The sequence below is a fragment of the Phasianus colchicus genome, chromosome 18 (genome assembly GCF_987193195.1).
Source record: "Phasianus colchicus chromosome 18, bPhaCol1.hap1.1, whole genome shotgun sequence".
In the NCBI taxonomy this organism is placed as follows: domain Eukaryota; kingdom Metazoa; phylum Chordata; class Aves; order Galliformes; family Phasianidae; genus Phasianus; species Phasianus colchicus.
In genome coordinates, this window is record NC_143453.1 from 4,852,714 (window position 1) to 4,878,832 (window position 26,119).

General features: G+C 43.1%; 1 protein-coding gene across 4 annotated transcripts in view; it reads left to right on the top strand.

Annotated features, from left to right (window-relative positions):
- Positions 1–26,119, top strand: part of SPECC1L (sperm antigen with calponin homology and coiled-coil domains 1 like) — a 78,521-nt gene continuing 52,402 nt past the window's right edge. For 2 of the 4 annotated variants that reach the window (XR_016458706.1, XM_031592309.2), the window contains exons 1-8: positions 1–107; positions 9,182–9,371; positions 13,994–14,153; positions 15,120–16,747; positions 18,494–18,701; positions 23,999–24,072; positions 24,552–24,727; positions 25,594–25,757. Coding sequence is in view for 2 of the 4 variants with exons in the window: in XM_031592309.2 (XP_031448169.1) it covers positions 9,219–9,371; positions 13,994–14,153; positions 15,120–16,747; positions 18,494–18,701; positions 23,999–24,072; positions 24,552–24,727; positions 25,594–25,757 (2,563 nt within the window). In the remaining 2 variants the exon portion in view is untranslated. Of the gene's footprint in view, positions 108–196; positions 322–9,181; positions 9,372–13,993; positions 14,154–15,119; positions 16,748–18,493; positions 18,702–23,998; positions 24,073–24,551; positions 24,728–25,593; positions 25,758–26,119 lie in introns of those variants that run through there. The other 2 variants (XR_016458707.1, XM_090120836.1) reach the window with 2 other exon arrangements.

Sequence of the window (26,119 nt, forward strand, 5' to 3'; positions counted from 1 at the left end):
GGCGGCGCGCGCGGCCCGGCCCGGCCCGGCCCCGTCCCCTCACGTCGGGCCGCGCCGCGAAGACGCGGGAAGGAGGAGGAGGAGGAGGAGGAGGAGGCGGCTGCCCGGTAAGCGCCGAGCGCCGGCCCGACCCCCGAGGGTCCCCTCTCAGGGCCGCGAAGGCCCCGCAGGCCGTGCCCCGGGCTCCTCCCCCCGCCTCGCCCTGAGGGGCCTCGCCGTCCGGCGGCCGTTCCGCGCGTTCCGTGCCCGCGGGCGGCCTGAAGGAACGGCGGGGCGGCGCGCGGCCGCGCTGAGGGACCGGAGCCGGACTGTGGGGCGGGGGTGAGCGCTGCGTTCCGACGTTCTCTTCCCGTGTGCGGAGCGCTGCCGGTGCGCGGCGGGCTTTGCTGCTGCTGCTGCTGCCGCCCGGCGTCACCCGGGCTGGGGAAAGGGATCCCGGACTGCGCCGCAGTGACAGCGCACAGCGGCTCTGAGGGCGGCAGCGCAGCAGCGACGCTCCGCTCCGTGCCAGGAGCCGCAGACGGCGCTTCTGGAGCGGCAGATGTGTTACGAGTTGTTGTTCCTCTGCGTGAAAAAGTGCCCTGCGCTCCGGCTGAGGACGCGGCCAGAGAGAGCTCTGCTCGCCCTAAAGGCAAACACAGCCCTGTGCTTCCTGCACAGCCCTCCTCGGCCTGGACTTCGGCTGCCTGAGGTGGAACTGAGGCAGGAACGCTCTGTGAGCCCTGCAGGAGCTCAGCAGTACGTCATGCCTCCTCCAGCCCGCTGGTAGCTGACGAAAACGCAGAGAACGGTTTTCTTCTCCAAAAGAAAAGTCAGGCTCTGGCACTGCCTGCCCATGGGGTGCTGGGGTCACTGAGCCCACAGGTGCTGGGGAACAGGGCAGGTGTTGCACTGAGTGATGTGGTCTGAGTGGTCCCAGGGCTGGGATCAGATAGTCCTAGTGCTCTTTCTTAGCGTAATGATCTGAAAAAGTGAGATGGGGGTACGTTGTGTGATGGTATCGCTAGATTTTCAGCTGATGGAAAAACCAGCTCCTAGGCTGGTGGGCTGTGAGGAGTAAGGAAAGAAGAAAACTGTGTTTTTTTTCAGATGTTTTCTTGTTGCTGAAACCCCGTGTCTGATTTCTTTACTGAATACAGGACGTGGCTGTAGAGAACAAAGCATCTGAGATGTTTTTAATTCATTCTCCTATTTCCAGTGCTGTGTAATTAAACCCTGCAGCCCACATTTCCCAGTCCTTTTGTCTGCTCTGAGCTGCTCGTTGATGGGACTTTTGTCATGAACGTTGATAGTAATCTGTGGTTTTATTGACTTTAGCTCTATGAAGCACTGCTTTATGACAGTGTGACGGTGGCAGAACGTCACAGCGGCACCTCCAGATCTCCTGGGCTGTACTTCTGGTGTTTTGCAGCTGGGTGAAGTTTCACCTTTCCCTCTAGAGTCCCTAGAGTGGCAGTCAGGCATGCTGGGCCTGTCCCTAGGAGTCCCTCCAAGAAACCTGGGGTGTTAGGCTGGGTCTGGCTGCCTGCTGCACGTCCTCAGTGCAGCGCTGGCACCAGCAGTTCTGTCCGCAGTGGACAATGATCTCTGAGCTGTTACAACTTTCATTGCACTGAGCAATAGATGAGGTAGCATAAATGAGGTGTGAATAAATGCATGCTTCCAGGTAGCACGGTGTAGGGAAGTGAGTTTATGCCTTTTTTGTTCCAGTACGAAAGAAGAAAATATGTTCTTGAGAGACGGAGCAAGTGTTGGGAATTTCTAAAGGGATCTTTCACAGACATACTTCAGAAGTTCCTTTTTTTGTTCTTTCTCCTTGATCTTGTAATGTTAGAGCCTGTCTTGCCAACCAGGATCCAGTTCTAGGAACTTGTAATGCTGTTAGCGTGACCGAATCTCTGTGGCGCAGTGGGAAAAGCAGCATCAGAAATGTTATGCTTGTACTTCCTGACTTCAGAAATCACCCCATTTGATCTTATTTTTAGTCCTCTTACTGAAAAAGGGAAAATAAGCAGGCCTTAGAGGCTGAGTTATACGCTTGGATGTGGCCTGAAGTGACGACTCGCAGGGAGCGTATTTCTTGTTTCTTTTGAGCTTACTCCAGCTGAAATGATCAGAGCAAGCCACCCTCTGGAACACTTAGCAGCTTAGTGCAGCCAGAGAGTGATCATAGGATCCTGTCTCTCCTCAGATAAATAATTCATTGTTCACATACTCATGCACATGCATGGTTTTCTTCGAGAATGAAAGCTTTTGTAAGGGCGCTGCGACTTTTGATCTTCATTATTGTAAGTAAATGGCTCCTGATAATTTTGCAAAGAACAGACAAACACATGGCAGAACTGGGGGTGACAAAAAGAGGAATTCACAAGTAAATAGTGAAGGTAGGTGAAAAGAGACCTCTTAAAGGAGAAAAGAAAAAAAAAAAAGGGTGAATAAAGGTAGTACTGAAGTACTCGGGTGATGTATCTGATGACATCAGCCTGAAAGTAATGCTGTGATTTATCTTCATTTTGGCCATTTAGCCCACTTGAGGTGCTTCTTTGCACATGCAGTGCTTGGCCTGATGGGATGTGTATTTGGGATGTGGACAGCTTGAACAGAAATCTGCCTTCCTTACAGCTCTCCCTCAAACTTCGTGTTCTTCGTAACCCATTTCTGTGTGTGTGTTCCTAATTAAAAGCACTCGCAGTAGTTCTGGCAGATGGAGCCTTCCTGAACATTCAGCTGTGGAATGATTTGCAGTGTGAGAGCTGTGTGCTGGGTTCTCTTGCAGCAGTGCATTCCCTTTGAGGTGCTGCAGCCCTGGGGCTGACAAGGACACAGCTGGAGGAGCAATCTGTTACAGCTTGGCTCTCTCCAGTTAGCCATGAGAGGCTCCATAGTACCCCAGCAATTCTGTGTGACTCAGATGCATATCTGCAGGCTCGCACTCAGGCAGGTAAACGTCCCTGGTGCTAGCATGGTGTTTAGGAAGGATATGCATGCAGTTCTGTCTCATCTGTGTCTGCCAAGCCTGAAGGTTTTAAAACCAAGTCATGAGTGTGCAGTTGTCAGGTTCAGAGACAAGGAGATGGGTCAGAGCGCAGGGCTCATACCCATACAGAGCTGACCTTCAGCCGTGCTAATGGCCTCTGTGTGTTCTGTCTTCGGATTGCTTACAGAGCTCATGAGTTTCCTCATCCAGCTGATGCGGTCCTGCGGAGTGGTGCTAGTGAGGCAGCAGTATGGAGCTGCTCCCAGCAGGGTGGCAGCTCTGCTGTGTGGTCTCGCTCTGAGCTCAGGCTGGTGTGGAGCAGTGCCCCACGGGGGGAGCCTTCCTCTCATTCCCAGTTCCATGGCCTGCTGCTCTGCGTAATGCCTGGTAATTATAAGGTGAGTCAGATCAGCCCTGATCTGATGAAAAAACTAACTCATCAGAAAACGAACTATGATCTCTAGAACTGAAACAAGGGAGAGGACAGAGGAAGGGGTGGGACTGTCTCTTTTTGTGGCAGGGTACAATTAAATGATTTTCACAACTGGCTTAAGCAATCCCCAGAAGGCATTTCCCTCCCCCAGCCCCAGCAGGACTGGTTTACAGATGGGCTGTTCCCACTCGTGCCATTCGCTCGGCCCAGCTGTGACCAGAACCTGGACATCCCATGCTGGAAATCCAGGTGTGAGCCCTGGGGCTGGGATGGCTTCAGGTGGTGGTGCAGCCCTTCAGGAATGCTGCCGGGCCAGGTCAGCGATGGAATGGGCATGGTGAGCACCCAGCTATCTCTCAGCAGCAGAAATGCAGGCAGCATTAGTCCTCAAGTTGAGGATGCATGAATCAGCATCTGATAAGAACAGATTGATAGTCAGAACCAAGCTGCAAACAGGAAGCAGGCCTTGGGGATTTTGTACAAATTGATAATCTGATAGAGTATTTTGGATGAATGTTTGATTCGGGCGAATTTATTCACTTACAGGTTTGGCCTGTACGTATTTGTGCTGGAAAGCACTGCTCTGGCTCCTCAGGCAGCGCAGTGCTCGTCTATTAGCATTTTCTGTCCCCCTTCTTCTAATGGGAGCCAGCATACCGACCTCATTCCTCTCCCTGTTGGCCTCATGCTGCTAAAGGCTTAGTGCAGCTGCTGGTAGCGGAGTTCAGCTGGCAAAGGTGAGTGGAGACAGGGAAAAGGCCACTGCTGCTCAGTGCTGCAGCCTGTCCTGGGTATAGGAGTGCCATGAGGTGTTACTGCTGAGCTGAAGGGGAAGGAAGCTGTCCTGCCAAGTTCCCTGCTCTTCAGATAGCATGTTGCTCTTTGTGCAAGTGCTTCCCTGGCTGCAGAAGGAGAATCTCCACAAGGCAACTGAAGTGTGGATTAAATAATAGAATATGTGCTTAAGGTTACGTGATTCTAAATACACCTTTGTAGCTGGAGGGTGATTGGCTTGTGCAATAACAGTTACTACAGAGCTCCCTGAGATAGCTGGTGGGTGACGATGGGATCACAGGGTTACCTACCACCTATCACTTGCTGATTGCAGTTTAAGGCAGCCAGTCCTCTGGCCGGGAAATGTGTGGTGTAATAATTTTGCTTTTATTTTTAACCCAGAAAGCCTGCAGTGCCAAAACAGTGCTTCTGTTCTAATGCAGCACTAACCTGAGAGCTTTGCAGAGAAGACGGATACTTCTGCCAAGTCTGCTTAAACCTTTTAAGTCTGACACAGAGTTGTAATGACAGTCCAGGAAATAGGTCTGTACTGTATGATCTGTGTGTGTGTAGTTTAAAGTTTGGATGCAAGTGTAAATTTTATTAAGAGGTGCAGAATGGAGGAGAGGAGGCTGAAGGGTGTCCGTATCACCTCTCTACAACAGCCCAAAAGGAGGTGGTGGTGAGGTGGGGGTCAGCCTCTGCTCCTGGGGAACAGCAATAGGATGAGAGGCGATGGCCTCATGGTGCAGCAGGACAGGTTCAGGTCGGGTACTGGGAACAATTTCTTCTCTGAGGGAGCAGTGATGCACTGGCACAGCTGCCATGGGGCTGCTGGTGTCACCGTCCCTGGGGCTGTTGTTCTGCTTGGCAGAGCTGCCAGAAGAGCTTCCCCAGGTGCTGCTCACAGTCTGTGCTGGGAGGGGAAGCGGAGCTCGTCTGATGGATGTTTGGTTTCTTCTGTCCTCAGCAGTGGTTTGAAATAATGTCTGTTTAAGGTAGGAGCTTGGAAACAAGGCGTTATTTAATTTTGTTATGAAAAGGCTTTTTTAGAGCACGGCCTGTTAGTTAGGAGCTCTGTAGCTGCTCCTGTCACTTGTCTGGAATGTGAAGCATTGCAACGGTCGCACGTTGCTCACAGCACTTACAGCTCTGCAGTTTTCTCCAAACAAGGAGGAGAGGAATGGAGGTGCACAACGGCTGCTTCTCACCCAAAGCTTTCTTCTTTCCTCCCTTTGGTTTCAAAAGAAAAATAGCAATATTAATGCTGCCTTAACAGCACTGCTCATTTATCTCACTGGAACTTTGGCTGTTGGCCTTTCAGTGCAGCAGTGGTGGTTTGCAGGCAGCCCCGCTCTGCCCACTCTGTGCTATTTGGGGTCCCATGGGCCGTTCATCACCTTCCCCAGGAGATGTCCTGTGGAAGCTGTGAAGTGCCTTAGATTTCATGTTTGCCCCTTGCTGAGGCTCCTTTGGGTCCGAATGCAGCCCTTAGGTTGGGGCTGGGGAGCAGCGCATACCAGCTGATATGTGGGTGAGTAGGAGAGATGGATTTGCTGAGCTCTGCGTTTGCTTTATGGTTTTGTGTTACTTTCTCAGTAATTCCTGGAATTGCTTTTACTTTTTTGACTTCTCCCCAATGCTGTGAATCAAAGCACTGAAGTCACGCTGAGCAGTGTTGATCTGTTCAGAACATGCTTCCATCTGACTGCTGTGCTGTGCAGCTTTGTGGGCCGGGGCTGTGAGCAGTTGCATGCTATGGAAGCAGCAGTCTCTGTCCTGGTAGCTTATTTCATGTTCCAGACGTGGAGTTGGTGGTAGTTATGCTCTCTTGCCTGCAGAGACTTGAAGACATTCTGATGCGTCTTTTACAGGAGGCTGGAGGGGTTGTATTGCATAATCTTTACTTTTCCGCCTTTTGGGACTCTCTTTGTGGCCTAAAAATGTCGTTCCTGCTTGTTTGGGCAGAAGTCATCAGCCTGTGTACATCAAATCCAAGGAATTTGTACACAGAGTGAGCGTACCGAGTGCAGGGCTCGGTTTGAAGATAGCCATTTCCTTCTGCATTTTGGGCGCCTGCTTTGTTCATCAGTGCTTCCAAAAAGGCTCAGTGTCCTCAGATGTGAGGGATCACTTCTCTTTACTCTTGAGAGGCATTCTGATACTATTTACTGTATCTTGTTGGAAAATGATGAAAAGGTGAAACAACCTACTCCTCAATGAGGTATCTTCAGCAAGCAGCAGACAGCTGGTGCCTTGTGTGCTGCTGGATGCCCTCTTGCCTTACAGGCCCAGGAAACTGCTTTCTGTTCTAATTAAGCCTTACCTCTGTGACAGCAAGATTTGCATAAAGAAGCATATGAAGAAAGGTAAGAAATCGTCCCTGCTTGCAACATTCAGGTCTCTAAAAGCTGTGCGTGCACTCAGGGGCAGCCCTGCGAGTGCTGCGCTGGGTGCATCAGCCCAGCCTGCAGCGAGGAGCAGCGCCGTGCTATTGGGCAGAGAGCTCTCAAATTATTATTTATGGTGCCGTGTTTGCACTGCACAAAGCACCGGGTTGGTGCCACACACTGCCAGAGCTGCATCCCGGCTGGATCTGCCTTTGTATCCTGTGCCATGTGTGCTGCTGAGAGAGAGAGCTCTGGGAGGGGATACAGGTTGGAGGCAGCACTTGCATTGCATGTCAGGAATGTGGTCTTTCTATCTGATAGCTGGGGCTCATTTGGGCATTTTTCCATCCTGATTAATGCTATAATTGATACTGTAATGCTGGTGTTAATCAAATGGCTGCAGTAATGCCTCGTGCCCTGCTGGTGGGTCGGTGTTGTGTTGGCTGTGTGCTGGGAGCACTCTCAGGAGCAGCTTGGGTGGGGATGCAGGCTGTGTTCTGCTGTTAGTGCTGAGCTCCCCTCTGCTCTTTGCTTTGGGTTTGCTGAGTTGGAGGGAGTGTGTCAGGGGAGGGAGGGCTTTGCTAACTTCTTTCTCCTTGGGGTAAGTTATGAACTGCAGTCCTGTATGGACTCTTTAAAACCATGATGAAATGTTATTTTAGCTCTTACCTGAATTGCATCGTGTTGCACGTTAAACTCACACAGCTTACTTTATTTTCACTTATTGAAATCACTGCTGTTGAAGCAAACGTTGCAAGAATAGATGTTTTATTGTTTCTCCAGTGTGCTATGGGTAACTTTTTATGTAATAAGTAGGACATTACAAATATCATTTGTAATGGAGGCAGTTTTGCACCATTTTCTCTTTGCGCTCTCTGTCCTCTTTGTTTTTTTTCAGTTCTGATTTTCTGTGGAATAAGATCAAAAGCACATGGAAGCGTTTGACTCACAAACATGGAAAAGGCAAGAAGTGTGAGCATGGCAGCGTGGTCCTGCCTATAAACATCACCTTCTGGGGAGGTGTTGGTGTATAGCAAGCACTTCACCTTCACGAGGCTCCTCTGGCTGGTGCTTTTCTGGTTTGGGCTTTGTTGTGTTTTTCTGAGGAGTGTCCCATTCCAGATGATCCCTCGGTGATGTATTGCTCTGCGCGGGTGTTCTGGTTCCTAGTAGCTGCATGGCAGCACTGCTGCATTGCTGACATTCTGATGGGGGAAACTGCAGCAGCGGACAAAGTTTTCTGTGTCTGTTCATGCCAGAGTTCAAGAGTCTGGAAGCTATAAACAAATATTTTCAGTGTCTTAAAATGAGACTTTGTGTTAATGGCGCTGAGGGATCTAAAGATGTAAAGCTTTGGGAGTTTTACTGACTTTGAGGGAGGTCAGAGTTGGAATCTGCTCGTGTGCAGAAGTGGTGCTGAGCTGGAGGAGGGCATGCTCAGTGTTCAGTGTCACTTTGGTAGTGTAACACACTGCTTCTGATTGCTGTGTGTGTGTGTGGCACTTCTCATGCACTCGGTTGCCCACCTGGTTTTTGTGCCTCCGAAGTTTTTTGCTTTGGAAGAGATGGGGAGAACTCGATGGGCTTTGTGTTTCTAACCAGCTGTGGGATATTGGGCTCAGGTAGAGCAGAGCACTCACTCCATCCAGCCTGGGTGATTGAAAGGGGAGTGGGGGTGTTCTCTCCTCCTGCTCCATTCTCTGTTTGCTGGCTCAAGCAGGATGAGGAAGGCAGCTGCCAGCTGTCCTGCTTCAGCAAGAGGGGGGATGAGCAGGACGTGTCCACACCTTCTTGTGTCCCTGCACCAAGCTGTCAGGTCTTCTGCCTCTCCTGTGGCTGTCTGCTGGAATTGGCAGTGCGGCTGTCTGCTGCAGCTGCTCCAGGTTTGTGCAAAGTCAGCTTGGTTTTCCATGGCTGGGCCACAGGTCTGACAGCAGTCTGCTGTTGGAAGGAGCTGGAAGGTGAGGAGGTGCTCAGGCGTCCCATGGCAGGGCGTGCTGGGTTACTTCTTGGAGACAGTCATCATAATCATGTGGCAGTATGAAACCTTAAATTCAAGATACTTGAAATCCCACATCTTTATTAACATGACTTTTAATAATAACTGGTTTCAAGGATCTCTGACTTGTTATATAAGCCTGTTTTCTCTGCAACTGCTGATACTCTTCACTACTTCAGTTACCAAGCTAATCTTTTCTCAGATCCGCTGTTGTTGGGAGTCAGCCTGTTGCCTTCATGCTCCCACGGTATTTTCTTTCCCACAGTCAGAACTAAAGAACACTGCAGCCCTAATAAGCCTTTCTTTTGCTAGCTAACGAGCAAACTCAGTAACGTGGGTCACTTCTAAAGTATCTTTGGTTCAGTGCCCTTTTTGGAAAGGGAACTGGAAAAAATAAAACTTGGAGTACAGCTTTAGGAACTCATGGTAAAAAAATAAAATCCTTTTTATAAAAGCATGAAACCTGTAGGTCAGTTCCATATATATGCTGTTTGGCTCTGGTTTGTGGTTCTTAGTGCTATTCTGGACTTCCGCTCTTAAATAGAGTGTTACAAAAATACGCTGCATTTCGTTTGTATTTCGTGCTGAAGACTTCTTTCTGTTTGCAGATTTGTTTGTAAATGCATCATAAACAGACAGCCCAGAATGAAGAAAGCAAGCAGGAGTGTTGGCTCAGTGCCCAAAGTGCCTGGAGTAAATAAGACTCAAACAACTGAAAAAACCAAACCGGAGAGCGGCTCCTCACTGTCTGCAGTAACAAAACTCTCCAAACCCGGGACGTCAGCATCCCTTTTGAAGGTAACAGCTACTACAACTTTCTGACTATTTCAATTTTTGACAAGAAAGCTATAGAAGTGAAGTATTTTACAACATGTTTTCAGTGCAACTAGATGTTTGTTACACGGGGAACTGAAGGGAATTGAGGTGATTATATGGTACTGGGCAGAGTGAAGGGTCTTGTGTGGTGTTCGTGCTGTATTTTCACACTGCAGTTTGTGGTGGGATGGAAGGCAGTATACTTTGCAGAACTTGGTTGTTCTGCAAAGGAGTGAAGTGGAAGTTGCATTTGAATGAGTGTTATTAGTAGTGTCATGTGTTATGCTTGAATGGTGTGGCGGTGACTGATGGGATTTGAAGAGAGCTATGCACCATTCTGAAACAAGAACTAATGAGGTACCTGACATGAGAAACTTTTTGACATTGGTGATCCATGTCAGGTCAGCGCAGCTGCGTTCTTCTGACTGTTTTGACCTTCCCTTTGTGTGAACTATTGCTTGAGCTGAACGTGCACAAGTTGATTCTTGCTCTTAAAACAAGTTCAAAGGTAGAGGTTCTCTCGTACGTTACCAGATTTAGGATCATACGCTTTTCAACAACCAAGAAATAGGACTTAGCAAGTTGTATTGTTGCAGAATTTTTGACCTGAGAGCAAGGCAAGGCTGGACTGGTGTTCTGAGCCTGCCTGCTCTGCCTCCCTGTCCTGGTGAAGACATGGCTGGGCTCCCCTCCTGCTGCCTGTCTGCAGCCCAGTGTGCAGAGCTGTAGCATTTCTGCAGCTGCCCTGGAGCAGAGGAGCTTGCTGAGAATAAGGACTGCTGTGTGCAGCAGGGACCTGAATCTGTGCTGCCTACAGGCAGCCAGATAGGCTGTATATGTAGCTGGCAAGATGTAGAATTAAGAAATTGTAGTAGTTGAAGCCGCTCTGTAATAACTTCGCAGATTTGCCAAAGTCTGTCTTTCACTCTTTTTTCTCTGTTATGGAATAACAGTTACTACTACTTCTGCAATGAACTGCCAAGCTGGCTTTCACATAGATTTTTCTCCCCGTGTGCCCCTTCTACTCCCACCACTCCATTTTTTTTAACTTGAAATAATCTTTTGATGATTGTTGACACTTCTCATTTTGCATTTCTAGAAACCTCTCAAAGAATACAGAAACAAAACCCCTTTGTAGTTTACTGATCAAGTTTCTGAGGCAATACCTCTCAGTGAGGTAAAGGAGGAAGATGATCTAACACTGAAGAAATCTGACCCAGTCTGCTTTCATAATTTTACTTCTTACTTTAGTAACACTTCTGGCTATGTTTGGGTGTTGGATTAGAATTTGACAATCGTCTGTTTGAGGTACAATGAAAAATTTTGCTATAATTACTGTGATTTATCTCAGCTTTATGTTACAGCCAGGCTTACTCATGCAGTTGGGTGTCTCCTCCTTGTCAAGCTGCTGCTTTGCCAGCTGCGTGACTTAATGACTTTTTCTTATTTAATTTTCTCTGGGTGTTCCATACTCAAACAAAAAGTTAGTTGCTTGTCTTTTTGGACTTTATGGTTGCTGTCAAATCACCTGTATAATTTCTAACTTGAAAGTTTATCAACAGTTTATTTTGTGTGGTCCTATATTTGATCTTATCAATTAAGCTTTCGCCATATTGCTTTCCTTAAAGTAGTTTGTAGGATCTTCTCTTAGACGTGGTAAATTTGTGTGCATTTGGTAAGCTTCATCTAATATTCCTTGAAAACAAAACAAAGCATGACTGGCATGAGATTTGATTGCAGCAGCTTAGTGACTTATGCAGTCCTCAAAATAAGTGTGCATATAGATACGAAAACTTTTGGGTTGGTTGTTGAACAAAGGGCAGATATTAAGGAACAGAAATGCACGGGCACATTACTTAACCAGTAGTGCAGTTGAAAATGGCTTTCTAATTCTAGTACATTTTTTTTCCATCTCCTTCATGACACAGCTGTAGGGTGGTGCTTTGCTTTGGGTGAGAGGTGGGGGGGGTCTTTAACCACGCATTGTTCCATAGTTTTGTCTTGTTCAAAGTGTTTAGACAATGAGTGCAGGAAGAAAATGGCAGACCCACCCTTCAGTGCAGCTGAATGCTGTGCCAGAGGTCAGTCTGTCTGCTGCAGGGTGCCTGTGTGACATTGATCAACTCTTTCAGGTGACCTTTCTCATAAGATTTTGGTTCCCACTGCACCCAGGACTTTGATAAACATCCACCACTTTCCCACCTGCACACACGCATTATTACAACAGACAGCTAACAGCCACCCACCTCTACTTTCTAATCTGTCAAAAAATATTTTGTGCAAACAGCATTGTGTTCCTTTTTTTAAGATAAGCATTTTTTTTACTTCTTCAGCCAATGAGCTTTCAGTCGTGTTAACAATCACAGCTGTAATTAGACAGCAGCTGCACTTAGTGCAAATGAACTGCAAAAATCCAGTGTCCCTGAAAAGTCAGAGTGGGCCCTAACATTTGAATATCAAAACTTAGAAAGTATCTAAAGGATTCCTGTGTTTGAGCTTCAGCAATCTGTTTGCAAAATGCAATAACTTAATTACAGATTGTTGTGAAGTTTAGTATTTGAAGTACTTCAGTGCAGCAACAGTGAGCATCAAAGAAAATCCCACGTAGGAATAATTATGTAGATAGATTAAAAAAGGACTTGAATGAGGTGCAGTGAATAGGATATGCATATTGGGAAACTAATGTGAAATGAATTATAGAGGCAGTCGTTCAGGTTTCATTGCACTGAAAGAAATAAAGTTGTGGGGGAAAATGGAATGTGAATTGTATTGCATTGGCACTTCTAATTATTTGATTTTCTAATCTTTCAGTTTTTAAAGAAGGGGTTTTTTTTGCTAAGCAGGGATGCAACATTTCCAGCAAATGGGAGGAACTTTTTCCTTGAGAAAACTGTTTAATAAACATATGACATTAATTTCAGTTCTTACTTTTTACTTACTGTAAAAATACTTCGATTTTTCAAGTCAAGAGTGGTTGCTATTAGGGAGCATTTAAAAGGGAGCTGCTGGTTTGTAATTTTTCCAAAGCTTTGCTAAATAGTTTTTCCTGCCAATAGTGTAGTGTTACAGTTTCTCTAAACTGTTTACTAATTGGCTGCAGAGGAGGCAGTGCCTTCCAACCTACCCTGGAAATAGTGCATGGTAAGTCAGAGGGAGAAGGGCTGGCTGAAATTCCTTTGTTCAGCAAAGGGCTGCAGATGACTAATGTCAGAAAGCCTGCATTTAACGTAGCTCTCCTTCTTCAAGCTGAGTCACGTCTTGACCTATTTGGCTTGATAACATGTGCTACAAGTGTTTAAAAGCTTAATCTAATTTCTCTGCTCTCTTAGCAAGGTACAAATGCCAAGAGCTAATAGTCTGTCTGACTGATGTCAGGCTCGGCAGAATCACTGTTATCAATGTTGCTAGCTGTTGTCAAATTCTCAGCTGCAAAAAGAAACTCTGTAATAGAGTGAGGTGGAACCTGGTTTTAACTAAGCATATGTAAATTCATTCTCAGTGTATAAAATCATTGTGTCTGGCTAACACTATTTAACATGGAGATGTATGTGATACAGAGGTTACAAATCTGCAGAATTTTAAGTTGTGATGCAGAACTCTTGGCTGGGACCTTTTAGCAGGAATGCTGGTTCAGACTTCAACTGTGTTATGTAATTGAATAATACAATTACTCAGGGAATGCTGTTAACCTTTTAATTTTTTTTTTTTCTCCTTATAATAGGAAGAATGTTTAGCCTATTATGATTGTTTCTCCATTTGACAAATTGCATTTTAAAGAGTGGTGCTGTCTGCCAATTCGTACTTGGGTACTTGGTACTTTTAGATGTTGCTTTACTCTGGAAGATGGATTCTCTATTTGGGAATCTGGCTCTTGAGATCCTTGTGCTTGCTTTTGTCACATTCCAGGCAGCTGTTGTGTCTAACAGTCGCTTCAGGAATGATGTTAAGAGGTCAGACAAAAAGTGCATGAAACAAATGTCCTGTCTCTGAGAGTGCCTAGGAAGGAGCATGAAAACAAGGCAGGGATATGTGCTGAGAGTGGCTTTTTTCCCCCTCTTGATACTGTCTCTAGTGGTTTGTGGCTTAGCATTTTGAGCTAGAAATGGTATTTTATTTATCTTGGATTGATTTTTATTGTTGTTAGCTTTCATTTTTGTTGAGAATTTGTCCAACAGAAAATGCTTGATCATGTTCTCTTGAAGGCATCAAGCAAACTTCCTAGTATTTGTTGGTTTATTTTTATACTTGGGGAATCTTTCTGTCAAAATTGAGAAAAATTACACTTCATTGTAATTTCTTCTTTTTACACTTCCCTGTGATTTCTTCTTTTTTTTTTTTTCCTCATGTAAGTATCAAAATGTTGATTAATTCCTCTCTCTTGGGAGAAAGGAGACTTGGTTTCTATGGTCAGTTGTGTAAGTAGTTGAAGTTCAGTTTCAAGTCACCTGCTTTGCATGGTGCAGTTACACTTCAGCATACTTGTACAGACACAGGACTGGTCAAATGTGTACTTGTTAAACTGATGGAATCCTTCACAGAAGAAATGTTGGCTATGCAAACTTGTCAGCCAGCTGTCTCTAAGCTGCATCTTACCTTTCTTTCAGACTAAGAGCAATGATGACCTCTTAGCAGGGATGGCCAGTGGTGGTGGAGTGACAATGACCAACGGTGTCAAGGCAAAGAAGAGCACGTGTGCATCAACAGTGTCTTCAGCTACAGGGGCAACCATGAACACTCTGGAAAATAAACCTAAAACTGTTGCAGGTAGATGGATATACTGGTTCTTGAAGACAATAATTGGGCAGAATTTTATTTTTCTACCATGTAGTGTAGATGCAGACTGCCTTAGGAAGTGGCTGGTAAGACCGTGGTCAAATAAAATATCTTCTGTGCTTTGGCCTTGATCCTCTTTACATGTTTTGTAATAGTGCAATTGCCTTTTTGGAGGCTGCTTCTTCTAATAGTACTGCTTATATAAGTACTATATAATACTAGATCATGTAGTTAATCTGGAGAGTTATGGTTTAATTTATATTTAGAAGATTCAGGCTGCAAATGTTAAAACTTTAAGATGTGATTGCTTGTTACAGTCAATGTGCTTTTTTTTTTTTAGTAAAGAAGTAAGAGAGCTTTCATAAACTGTTCAGAAAAGTTCAGAATTATTTAATGTGCTCCCAATACAGATGGAAATACATCTTGCCTTCTTCACTGTGTTTTGGATTCGGTAATGCTTGCAAAGCTGTAAATCATCTAGGAATAAAATAGCAATAATTCATCTATGCCTGTATGAAATGTGATGAAAATAGAGTAGAAAGTATCCTAATATTTTATTAATCGTAATACACAATTCATCACTTAAATGCTTGCATTCAAATCTACTGAAAAGAGTTAAATTTGAACTTGCAGGAAAGCACTGCTTTCGTATTTGTACAGTTTGCCAGAAGCTTTTAAATACAGAAAAAAAGAAATGTGCAAATGTTACGGTTAAACTAAGATTTGAGGTTCAAAATACTGCAGCAGTATAGCAGTTGAAAAGCATGCGTCAAATAAAACACAACTGCTCTACCTCATAAGTAGGTTTATTTAAATATTAACTGTAAATTTATTTTATGGGATGTGTTTGCCAGCATAGTTTAGAAAATCAGCCATTGTACGGCTAAAAAATACACAGTCTTACGTTACAAATGCTGTATTTTAAATGAGTATTCCTAACTTTCAAAAACCATCCAGGTTCCACAGCTAAGCGTAGCACTTCATCTGGAACTAAAGAATCGAGCTCTTCTAGGGAGAGAATACGTGATCGTTCCCGCTTAAGCCAGAGTAAAAAGCTGCCTCTGGCTGGACAGGGCAGCAATGACACAGTACTGGCAAAACGTTCCCGCAGTCGCACCAATCCAGAATCGGATATTCGGATGAGCAAGTCCAAATCAGACAATCAGATCAGTGACAAAGCTGCATTGGAAGCAAAGGTGAATGATCTTCTGACATTAGCAAAAACTAAAGATGTGGAAATCTTGCATCTGAGAAACGAACTAAGGGACATGCGTGCTCAGTTGGGACTTAATGAAGACCAAGTTGAAGGTGATGAAAAATCTGAAGAAAAAGAAGCCATTGTTGTCCATCAGCCAACTGATGTAGAGTCTACGTTGCTACAGTTACAGGAACAAAACACTGCCATCCGAGAAGAGCTCAACCAGCTGAAGAATGAGAACCGAATGTTAAAAGACAGACTAAATGCATTAGGCTTCTCTTTGGAACAAAGGCTGGACAACTCTGAGAAACTCTTTGGCTATCAGTCTTTGAGTCCGGAGATTACAGCTGGCAACCACAGTGATGGCGGTGGTACTCTGACATCTTCTGTGGAAGGTTCTGCTCCTGGATCGATGGAAGATTTGCTAAGTCAGGATGAACACACTTTGATGGACAACCAGCATAGTAACTCCATGGATAATTTAGATAGCGAGTGCAGTGAAGTTTATCAGCCACTGACATCGAGTGATGATGCTTTAGATGCTCCATCATCTTCAGAGTCTGAAGGCGTACCAAGTATAGAAAGATCTAGAAAAGGAAGCAGTGGCAACGCGAGCGAAGTGTCCGTAGCTTGTCTGACAGAACGGATACATCAGATGGAAGAGAACCAGCACAGCACAGCAGAAGAGCTCCAGGCCACGCTTCAAGAGCTTGCAGATCTGCAGCAAATAACGCAGGAGCTAAACAGCGAGAACGAAAGACTTGGAGAGGAAAAAGTAATCCTGATGGAATCTTTGTGCCAGCAAAGTGATAAGTTGGAACATTTCAGCCGTCAGATAGAGTATTTTCGGTCTCTTTTAGATGAACACCATATTTCCTACGTAATTGATGAAGATATGAAAAGTGGTCGCTACATGGAGTTGGAGCAGCGTTACATGGACCTTGCAGAGAACGCCCGGTTTGAGCGGGAGCAGCTGTTAGGTGTTCAGCAGCACTTGAGCAACACTTTGAAGATGGCAGAACAAGACAATAAGGAGGCCCAAGAAATGATAGGGGCATTGAAAGAACGCAATCACCACATGGAACGGATCATCGAGTCAGAACAGAAAAGCAAAACGGCAATAGCATCGACCTTAGAGGAGTACAAAGCCACTGTAGCAAGCGACCAGATAGAGATGAACAGGCTGAAAGCTCAGTTAGAGCACGAGAAGCAGAAGGTGGCTGAGTTGTATTCGATACACAACTCTGGAGACAAATCAGATATACAAGATTTGCTAGAGAGTGTCAGGCTGGATAAAGAAAAAGCAGAGACACTGGCCAGCAGTCTGCAGGAGGAGCTGGCGCACACTCGCAATGATGCCAATCGATTGCAAGATGCCATTGCTAAGGTAGTGTTTACATTTGCTGTGTTTTTAACATCACTTCTATATCAAGACATTCACTGTTGGTCATTGCAGTTCTTTCAGAAATAAAGGATTAATTACGAGACTAACCGGATTGTGGTAAGGTTAGGATGAATGGCTTTCTTCAGTTTTGTTATGAAAGTGCTGCAGGCTTTTTTAAAGCAGTATATCATAGAATCACAGAATTATAGGGAAGGCATTTGAATTGGAAGGGGCCCGTAAGGTCATCTAGTCAAAATTCCCTGCAGTGAGCAAGGACTTCTGCAGCTTGGTCAGATGCTCAGAGCCCAATCCAGCCTAACCTTGAATATCTTCAAGAATGGGGCTTCTGCTTCCTCTGGGTGCCCTGTGCCAGTGTCTCACCACCCATATTGTGAAAAACTTCTTCCTTATATCCAGTCTAAATCTCCCCTCCTTTAGTCTGAAACTCTCTCTCCTTGTCCTATCACAGCAGTCCCTACTAAAGAGGCTGTCCCCTTCCTTCTTACTGCCTCTTACAGATATTGAAAACATCTGCAAACCTGCTGTCAGGTCCCCCAGGAGCCTTCCCTTCTCGAGGCTGAGCAGCCCCTGCTTTCTCAGCCTGTCCTCGTAGGGGAAGTGTTCCATGTAATTTAATTTGCTAGCTAAAGGTTTTAGTTTTGAGTGAAAAAAGAAAATTTAAGCTTTTAAAAAATCATTAAATATGGCAAACACATGAAGGTTTTTACTAATGATCCATCCAGGAGCAGCATGTGTGTTAATTGTGTTTTGGATCCAAATGTTGCAGTTCTAGAACATCTATTGTGACTTAAATGAAACTAACTTATCTAGATAAAATGTCCTAGCCATTATCCATTTGAAGATAAGTTTTCCTGATAAGAAAGTTTGTCAGATATGTTGTCTGAGCTATATGCTAATTGCAGATCAATAGCCAGTTAGAATTAATCTTAATTAGAGATTTAAAAAAAATTAAAATAAAATTTTAATAATTAAAGTTGGGTAGTGCTATTAAGATAAATAAATAAATACTGAAGCAGGTAATTTAAGGCAGGGATTAAAATTGGTGCCTGTGCTGACCCGCCCTAAGCCATGACCTTGTTTTTTGCTGTTGGGCATGGGAGTGAATGTTAAAGAGCCTCTGATCTCAGCTTGTTATTTAAGCTGCAGTTTCATGAGGCGGGATAAAATGGTCTTGCTGTTCCTGAAAAGAGGTCTACTGCCTTTTCCTTTCCCTGTCGGGAGTTTTTTTCAATTAAGCAGATCAGTAGCTTCTAAGACTTTTCTGGGAACTGCTTCAAATCACTGACACATCACATGCAAACAAATATGAGTCTTGCTACTAGGTTAAGGAACCAGCAAGCATTGATATTGATGCACAAGAGAGAACGGACTTCTTTTGGCAAGATAAAGAAAGGATGAAGACTTTTCCCCCATTTCCATAGCAGCTAGATGTTAAGTTGCATCAGCTGCTCTTGAAACCTGAGTACTGTGGTTCTTACTGCTTTCCCTGAGTACAGGATTCTGCTGCTGGAGTAGCTGAGGGAAGCTCATTTGTTCAGCTAGAGAGAAAAGAGCTTGACTCTGGCACAGAGAATTAGTTGCACGTACAGTTTTAGAGGCTTATGTTTAACTTCTTGGCCCATGCCCTTTCCTATGTTCCAAAAATAAATTGCAGGTATGCTAGCTAGAAAACTAGAAGTGTATCTTTAAAGGAATTCAGTTCAGTTATGACACGTGTTTCTTTTTCAGGTTGAAGATGAATACAGAGTATTCCAAGAAGAAGCCAAGAAACAAATAGAGGATCTTAATGTGACTCTAGAAAAACTTCGGGCAGAGCTAGATGAGAAAGAAACTGAGAGAAGTGACATGAAAGAAACTATCTTTGAGTTGGAGGATGAAGTAGAGCAGCATCGTGCTGTGAAGCTTCATGACAATCTCATCATATCTGATTTGGAGAGTAAGTCTTATGTGCTGTTAGTGGAAGGGTAATGATAATTTAAGAACTTATGAAGCAGAACACTGAAACAGTGAAAATATTCCCATTTGTCTTTCATTTGTCTGAGTTCAAGTCACCCTTATAATGTTAAGGAAAAAAAAAGCCAGATTTTCCAGTCCCAGTGTCAGTTGGTGTGTGAACCAAAACCCGTGAATTGAGAATAAATCTGAAATCTGATAATACTGTTTTCAAGGTTTTTTTTTTTTTTAAAGTAGGAAAACATGTAATTGCAGACTTAATAATAGTGTGCTACTTCTGTATTTTGGAAACTGGGTGATTGATTTTTTTATTTTTATTTTTTAAATAATGCTCTCTTTTTCAAGTACCTGAATCCCAGGGTTTACCTGATAGCTTGAGAATGTGAATAACTGATGATTTCTTCCCTCTGTTGACTCACTGTACAAGAAATGGTTGGAGGCTGTAATGAAATTCATATTTACTGTACACTCACCTATCTGTCTGTGCCTACGTTCCCTCTCTGATCTCTGAGACCTGCTCAGACATTCCTACCACAGGCTGGAATTCTGCAATTAGTCTCCATCTGAACAAGAGCTTGGGCAGCTGTACCTTCTGAAAGCTGTTATTTCCACTGTGCTACTTGGGGAATTCAGATGTCTACTATTCTAAATAAAATAATGAATAGCCAAAGTATTATTCCTTTTCACTGTAAGTAAAATGTTTGTAGCAGGTATTTTAAATTGGTCTGCTATCAAGGAAAGATAGTGGTTTAAGTAATCAAAACTATTTATTCAGTTGAAGAGCAGTATTTTCAGATGTGGGTGTCAGCTTAGTTTCCCCAAGCAGTGTTTCCTTATCTTGCAAGACAATTGCTGTTTCACTTTACAAAACTGCCTTAGCTTTTTATTCTTTTTCCTCCTCTTTTCTGTGCTCAAGCCAAAGGAACGTATTCAGGAATGGGAGGTCAGGTGTGTGGGCAGCAGCTCTGATGTTGTTCCTGAAGTCATTTTATAACAAACACTGCAAAAGATGAACTCTTCTCTACCTGCATGTTTTTCTTTGTCTTAACTGAAATCCATTCATACAGTCAAATAACTGTTTAGGTGTTTATTTAGTAATACCTAATTACAAGGCAGCTCTAATTTTTGGATGCTTCTGCCTTGGGAATAGGGCGTGTCATTTTGACAGACATTTTGTATGAATGTTCCTGCTGTAACAGTTAAACTGGTAAACATGCTGGTGGAAAAAATTCTATTGGTGCTGAGATTTTCAACAAAAATTGCTGTAGTCTGTTACTCATCTCTGCAGAAATAGTTCTGAAAAGTCAGCTGGGCTGTTTGGTGTGGTTACTTCTGGAGGAAACGAGCATCTGGAGAGTGGCATCTAGCGACCATAAGGAGGGATTGCACAGGAAGAATTGTGGGAGTGTATACAACATGTAACACAGAATTTTAATAATTTGTATTGAAATCACAGAAACGTACATCTTACTACTAAGTTCTCTTCTGTTGATCAGACCTGTGGTCAGATCTGTTTTTCTACCAAATACTATGCTTTTAAATGTGGAGATGTGTTGCAGGTTTATGTAAGCACTAGTCAGGGGAATGGTGGTTTTTTTAGCCTAAGTAACTAAATGCAATAAAGAGCAATAAAAGCTTTTTTTTTTTTTTTCCCTAAGCTTTTAAAATATGGCAATCTCTCATTTATCCAGTGTCAAATATGGGAGAATTTAAGAGAATGTGAGAGAGCTTGCCTAATGACGAACTTGCCAGCTAATTGAGAGTGGTGGTGAGACGACAGATAAATGGCAGGTGTTAAATGGCAGAAAATTCTCTCTTAATGAAATCGCAGAAGAGAGACTTTACAATTAGGAGGAAGATGCTTCATTTATGAGCTGATGAGTTTGCATCCAGTGTTGATGAGCCACTACACTAAAAAGTCACGTAGGATCACGCGATGCTCCAGCCTGACTGCTTGGGGCATGCTTCATTGCAGGCTTTCCTAATTCTAGGAAGTAGTTTAAGGATCATGCAATGAAACATGTTTCACAGCTATTGGAATATTCAGTTATGACATTTTAGCAGTTATTATATGAATATGAGTGCCTGAAAAAAGACAGTGATCTCTTAGATAAGGACAGTGGAATTCCAATGTCATATCAGTGACATTAAAGGCACGCAGTATGCTCTTGCAGTCAGCCCAGGAGTGGCAGGGCCTGCAGGCAGTGCCACCTGAACGTGCCACCAGTGGGATAAGGAGTCTTAGCCATAGTGATTCTGGACTGAATCTGGAAAAGAAATAGTGAAATAAGTCATAAGTTCCTTGTTATCACTAGGCACAGCAAGCTAAAGCAGCCTGTGTGGGGCTGAGCATTGACACAGAGGTGTTGGTGAGCAGGAGGGCTGCAGCAGAGCCTTGCACTAGGTGGCGTTTGTGCTCTGCTTTTCGTGTGCCACTTCAGACAGACTTCAGTAGTCGGGTAGCCAAGCTGGTGCAGTCATCATCTTGGCTAAGAGAGGGGAAAAAATAAATCTGTTCTTCCCAGCAGTTTACAGATGAATTGGTATGGAGGATTTTGTATCGTGATTTGTAGAAAATTAATGTTTGTAGGTTAACTTGTATGTTGTCAAATGTTCTGATGCCTGAAGATACTTGTTGTATGTTCACTTACTGCAAGGTACGAGTGTTAAATGTATCGATTCTCTTCATCAGTATTTCTGTCAGTGCATATTTTGGACAAGAGTAGGTGATCAGTGAGTGGATGAGTACTTCTACTATAGGGCTGTCAGAATTACTTTTTGATATTATCTCATTTTCAAAAGGACCTTGACAGCAGTTATCAAGCTCACTTTTCACAAATGATGTTTTGTCCTTTTCTCATAATGTTGGAAAAATAAATTGAGCATTAGTTTTTAATTATTTGTATCACAGAGCAGCTGCACAGAAGCTGCTGCCCCCTGCCTGTTGTTACTGCTTGGCTCTGTGGCCTGCAGTTGGTGGCACAATATGAAGAGTGGAGTTGAGCTGTAAGAGGGGAAATCCCTTATCTCAGTCTCTCTAAGTTTCAAGTTCTTTTCAGTTCTGTTTTTCTGAATCTCTTTGCTGGATTTGAGGTTTGTGCAGAGGTAACTGTTTCCAACAGCTGCTGTGAAATGCTCTGTACTGTTTATGGTAACTGCAGAATATTCAGACCATTGTGTTTTACTTCAAAGCATAAATATACTAAAACTTAATGGTGCGTTTCATATCTCACAAAAGCCCAAAACAATGGCATTATACAACCTTAGCTCTGGATGCATTTATAGTTTCTGGTTTGTGGTTATTTTTAGATGTACTGCAGCTTGCTTTCAGTAGTAGAACAAATTTTATTCAAAAAACATTCTTTGAATCTCTTGTTAAAACGACCACCATCCACTCGATTTCATTTCAAAGTGCTACTGAAAGCTCTTTATACTTGCCATCACAGCTGAAAGGTACCTAATTTGCAGTGTTGTGTTGGTGTTCTGCTGTTGTTTTTTAGCTGCTGGTGGTTTTTAGCATATTTTTAAAGGAAAAAAACAGTGGGGAGTGGGAGCAACTTGTATAATTTTCACCTGAAGCTGCCATTTCAGTGCTGACATTATCTCAACCAAGTTTTATATGCAGACAAGCTGAAAATGGGAGAACTTAAGAGAGTATCACAGCAGCATGTGATTTGAGTGACTTGCTCTGTTAAGGTTGTCTTCAAAGCTTAAAGATCAGTCGGATGCATCTTTAATTGTGCAGTCATGTAAGAATGAGATTCATACAGAAGCATCTGTCTAATTTTACTGTTTCAACTTTTGCAAGCCTGAGAGGTTATCATGGTTTCAGACCCACTGAGGATTATATCATCCTTGTACAGAAATCAGCTATGGCATTTAAAGCCTTTGAACTGGGGCTGTAGAGACAACACTGAAGAATTTCTTCTGATGAAGAAACCAGAAAGAATTCCTGAAAAATTGTAATGTTCTTGTGAGCTTAGCTGAGGCTTTTGGAGGTACATATCAGCATAAGTGGGCTTAAATGTGTACTTAGTCATTGTTGCATTTGATTTAAACATTTTGAAATGCTGTGTTCCCCTTAGTCTGCCACAGCTTCTCTTTATTGTTATGAAGAGCAATTTGGCAGAAGACAAGGAGTGCTGAAGTGATAGGCTTGCTTGCAGAGAAGGTGGTAGTGGTAGAACATTGACTTGAAGCAAACCATTGATTCAGTGTTTTTCCTGAACCCTAATAACCAGGTCAGAATCCTGGAGAGTGTTTCATCCTGGGAAATGAGACCTCCGAAACCTTATGGTATCAATTTGTCTGCATGAATGAGTGTATTATGCACCTTCAGTCTTTATGAAAAGGTTGTTGCCAATACATATTGATAGTGTTTCTTTCAGCAGAACTTGAGGCAACAAACCTCAACTAAAACACAGTTAATCAGTTGGCCTATCAGTTTTACCTCTTGGAAATACACAATTTTATAGAAATGAAACATCTTCCAGTCCAGGATCAGTGAAGGGACACGCTAATGAGAGGCTTATGCTGTGTTCTTCTTCATTAGTTGCTTAGTTATAAGAATGGAGTAATCAATCACACTGTCCTTATGTATTGAATAAAGTACCAAATGAATAATAATTGCTGTAGCCAGCCTGTCAGACGCCGTGTTAGGAGCTGGTGCTGATCACCCTGCACACCCTTTTGTACAGCTGCTGACAGAATCGAGGAACCATCTCTTTTATAACACAATTGCATTGACTGTTTGTCCCTTTGCTGTAAACGTACCTTGTTTCTACTCCAAATAGTAGCTTGATAGACAAGAATGTACAATTCTTGCAGACCCAAGTGGAAATTTATCCCCACTGAAGGCACACAGCATTCTGTCAGCTGCTTTGTGGCAAAGGAGGAAATTGATCAGGAGGCTTAGTGTAGCTGCAGCTTCCAGTTGAACGTACCCATGTTAGGATCTTTCCATGTTAATTTGGCCATCTACCAAATAAAAATAGTACATACTGTTTTTATTTGTTCTTTGTTACTGCTTTGTCATCTTAGTGTTGTGACAGGAATTGTTCATTTTTGCTTTTCCCCCACCAGTCACAGAGCAGAAGGTACCTATTGAGTTTTTCTGTCATATTATTTCTAATAATGCTATTTTTCTCCAGATGGCTCTGATTGTACAAAAGTGTTCTCTGAGTAAGATTTAAAAAACATTTATGGGTTGTTTCAGTTATTGTTTCTTAAGTACGTAGAGCCCTGAGTACAATGATACAGAGAATTTTACTTTCTTTCCAGATACAGTTAAAAAACTTCAGGACCAAAAGCATGACATGGAAAGAGAGATCAAAAATCTTCACAGGAGACTCCGGGTAGGCTGAAAACCTAAAAACACAATAAACTATGGAAAAAGTAATATGATTAAATGTAATGCCATTAAAGTTACTGGTGAGAGCAAGGCATCACAGGGAAATATATTTACTAATTTACAGAGACTGAAGATTAATTCAGAAAAACTCTCAGCATTCCAGAAATGTGGTGTTGGACTTGGGTGAACATGTTCCTATGTCTGCTGATGTATGGTTTAATACATACATTTGCAATAGTATGAATAGTATTTCTTTCTGGGAAATAAATTTTTGACCTTCGAAGTTGTTTCTAGCAAAACCTGTTGAATGTAAGTTAGGTTATGCACAGTGCCAGTGGTGAGTGCCTTAATCACTCCTGAAAATTGTTTGTTGTAGTAACATGGGGAAAATATGAATAATATGCATAACTTTTTTTTTTTTTTTTTTTTTTTACATCAAAATTCTTGCTGCTGCTTTCAGTTTAACGTTTTATTTGCTTATAGGAGGAGTCAGCAGAATGGCGTCAGTTCCAAGCTGATCTCCAGACTGCAGTGGTTATAGCAAATGATATAAAGTCTGAGGCCCAGGAAGAGATAGGAGACCTAAAGCGAAGATTACATGAAGCTCAGGAAAAAAATGAGAAGCTCACTAAAGAGTTGGAGGAAATCAAGTCACGCAAGTATGCAAGAGGCAATAGGAATATTGTCTGTTTTGTGGGGGGAGATATGATTTTGAAAACTCAGTATGTGTTATTGAGACTCTGGAAGCTGTAAATTCTTCCTTTCACTGTAAACAAGTTGCCTTATGCAGACTTTCAGGAGTAATGTGGGTAAATGGAGATGAAAAAGTTATTTCTCTTTTATATACTTCTCTTCCAAGAATAGTTTGGCACTTTGGTATAAACCTGTTTCTCATAGAGGCTTTTTCCCAGTTAATGTCTGGACTTGATTATCTACCCTCAGTATGGAAAATAAGCAGTGTCAACTTTTCTGTGCATCATGAGTGCTTCCCCTTAGTAGCCAGGGCTTTTGCTATGATAAATACAGATGTTGTTTTACACGAGAAGAAACCTTCCCTGCATGTGGCAGGGGGGTTGGAGATTCATGATCCTTGTGGTCCCTTCCAACCCTGGCAATTCTGTGATTCTTCTGCATTTATCTTGTCCTGTTTTCTTTCCACTCATAATTATTTCTGAGCTGATTATTTTCATGTGAAATGGTGAAATTTTTGAGCCTTAAATTTTCAATACACATATGCATGTGTGCATGTTTGTATATGTGAGAGGAACAGAAATTAACAGAAATTAAGCCTTAAATGGAGTATTGATTTGATAGACTTTTTGTCTGGTGTTTAAGCTCTCTTGCTGACTTAAATTGATAATGTAGGATGATGATCTGTTCCTAAATCACAGTGGAAAGAAAACTGGGTTAATAACTAATTCTTTTCTCTATAGATTTTAATTTGACTTCAAATTTATGTTCCTGTTTTAACACTTTGTATGTTAGGTGGCTTTATATGCCTTAAACAGCTGCATATTGATTTCAGGCAGGAAGAGGAACGCGGGCGAGTGTACAATTACATGAATGCTGTAGAGAGAGATTTGGCAGCTCTGAGACAGGGAATGGGCCTGAGCCGCAGATCATCCACTTCCTCAGAGCCAACTCCAACTGTCAAAACACTCATCAAGTCCTTTGACAGTGCCTCCCAAGGTAACTATGTGCAGCCAGTGCCAAGTTATGATTTTGGATGCGTAGACATGAATACTTGTAATGGCTTAGCTAATTCACAGATAAGTTGTTTTATTGTGCCATCATGATTTATAAGTGATAGCTGAAACAAATCAACCTAAATTAGATTGCACAACAGGTTATTCCCAGTGGTTGAGGGCAAGCATCGTTTTTTATCCTTATTTTTCCTTCTCTGTCAAATTGCCAGTGATTCATATGTTACACACTTTGATTCAGCGCTGCCTCGTATTGGAAATACATAAACTCACATGACATAATTGTACCTGGAATGGAAGCACAGCTGACTTCAGCCTTTCTGTTAAGCTGTGAACTTACCTGCTGAA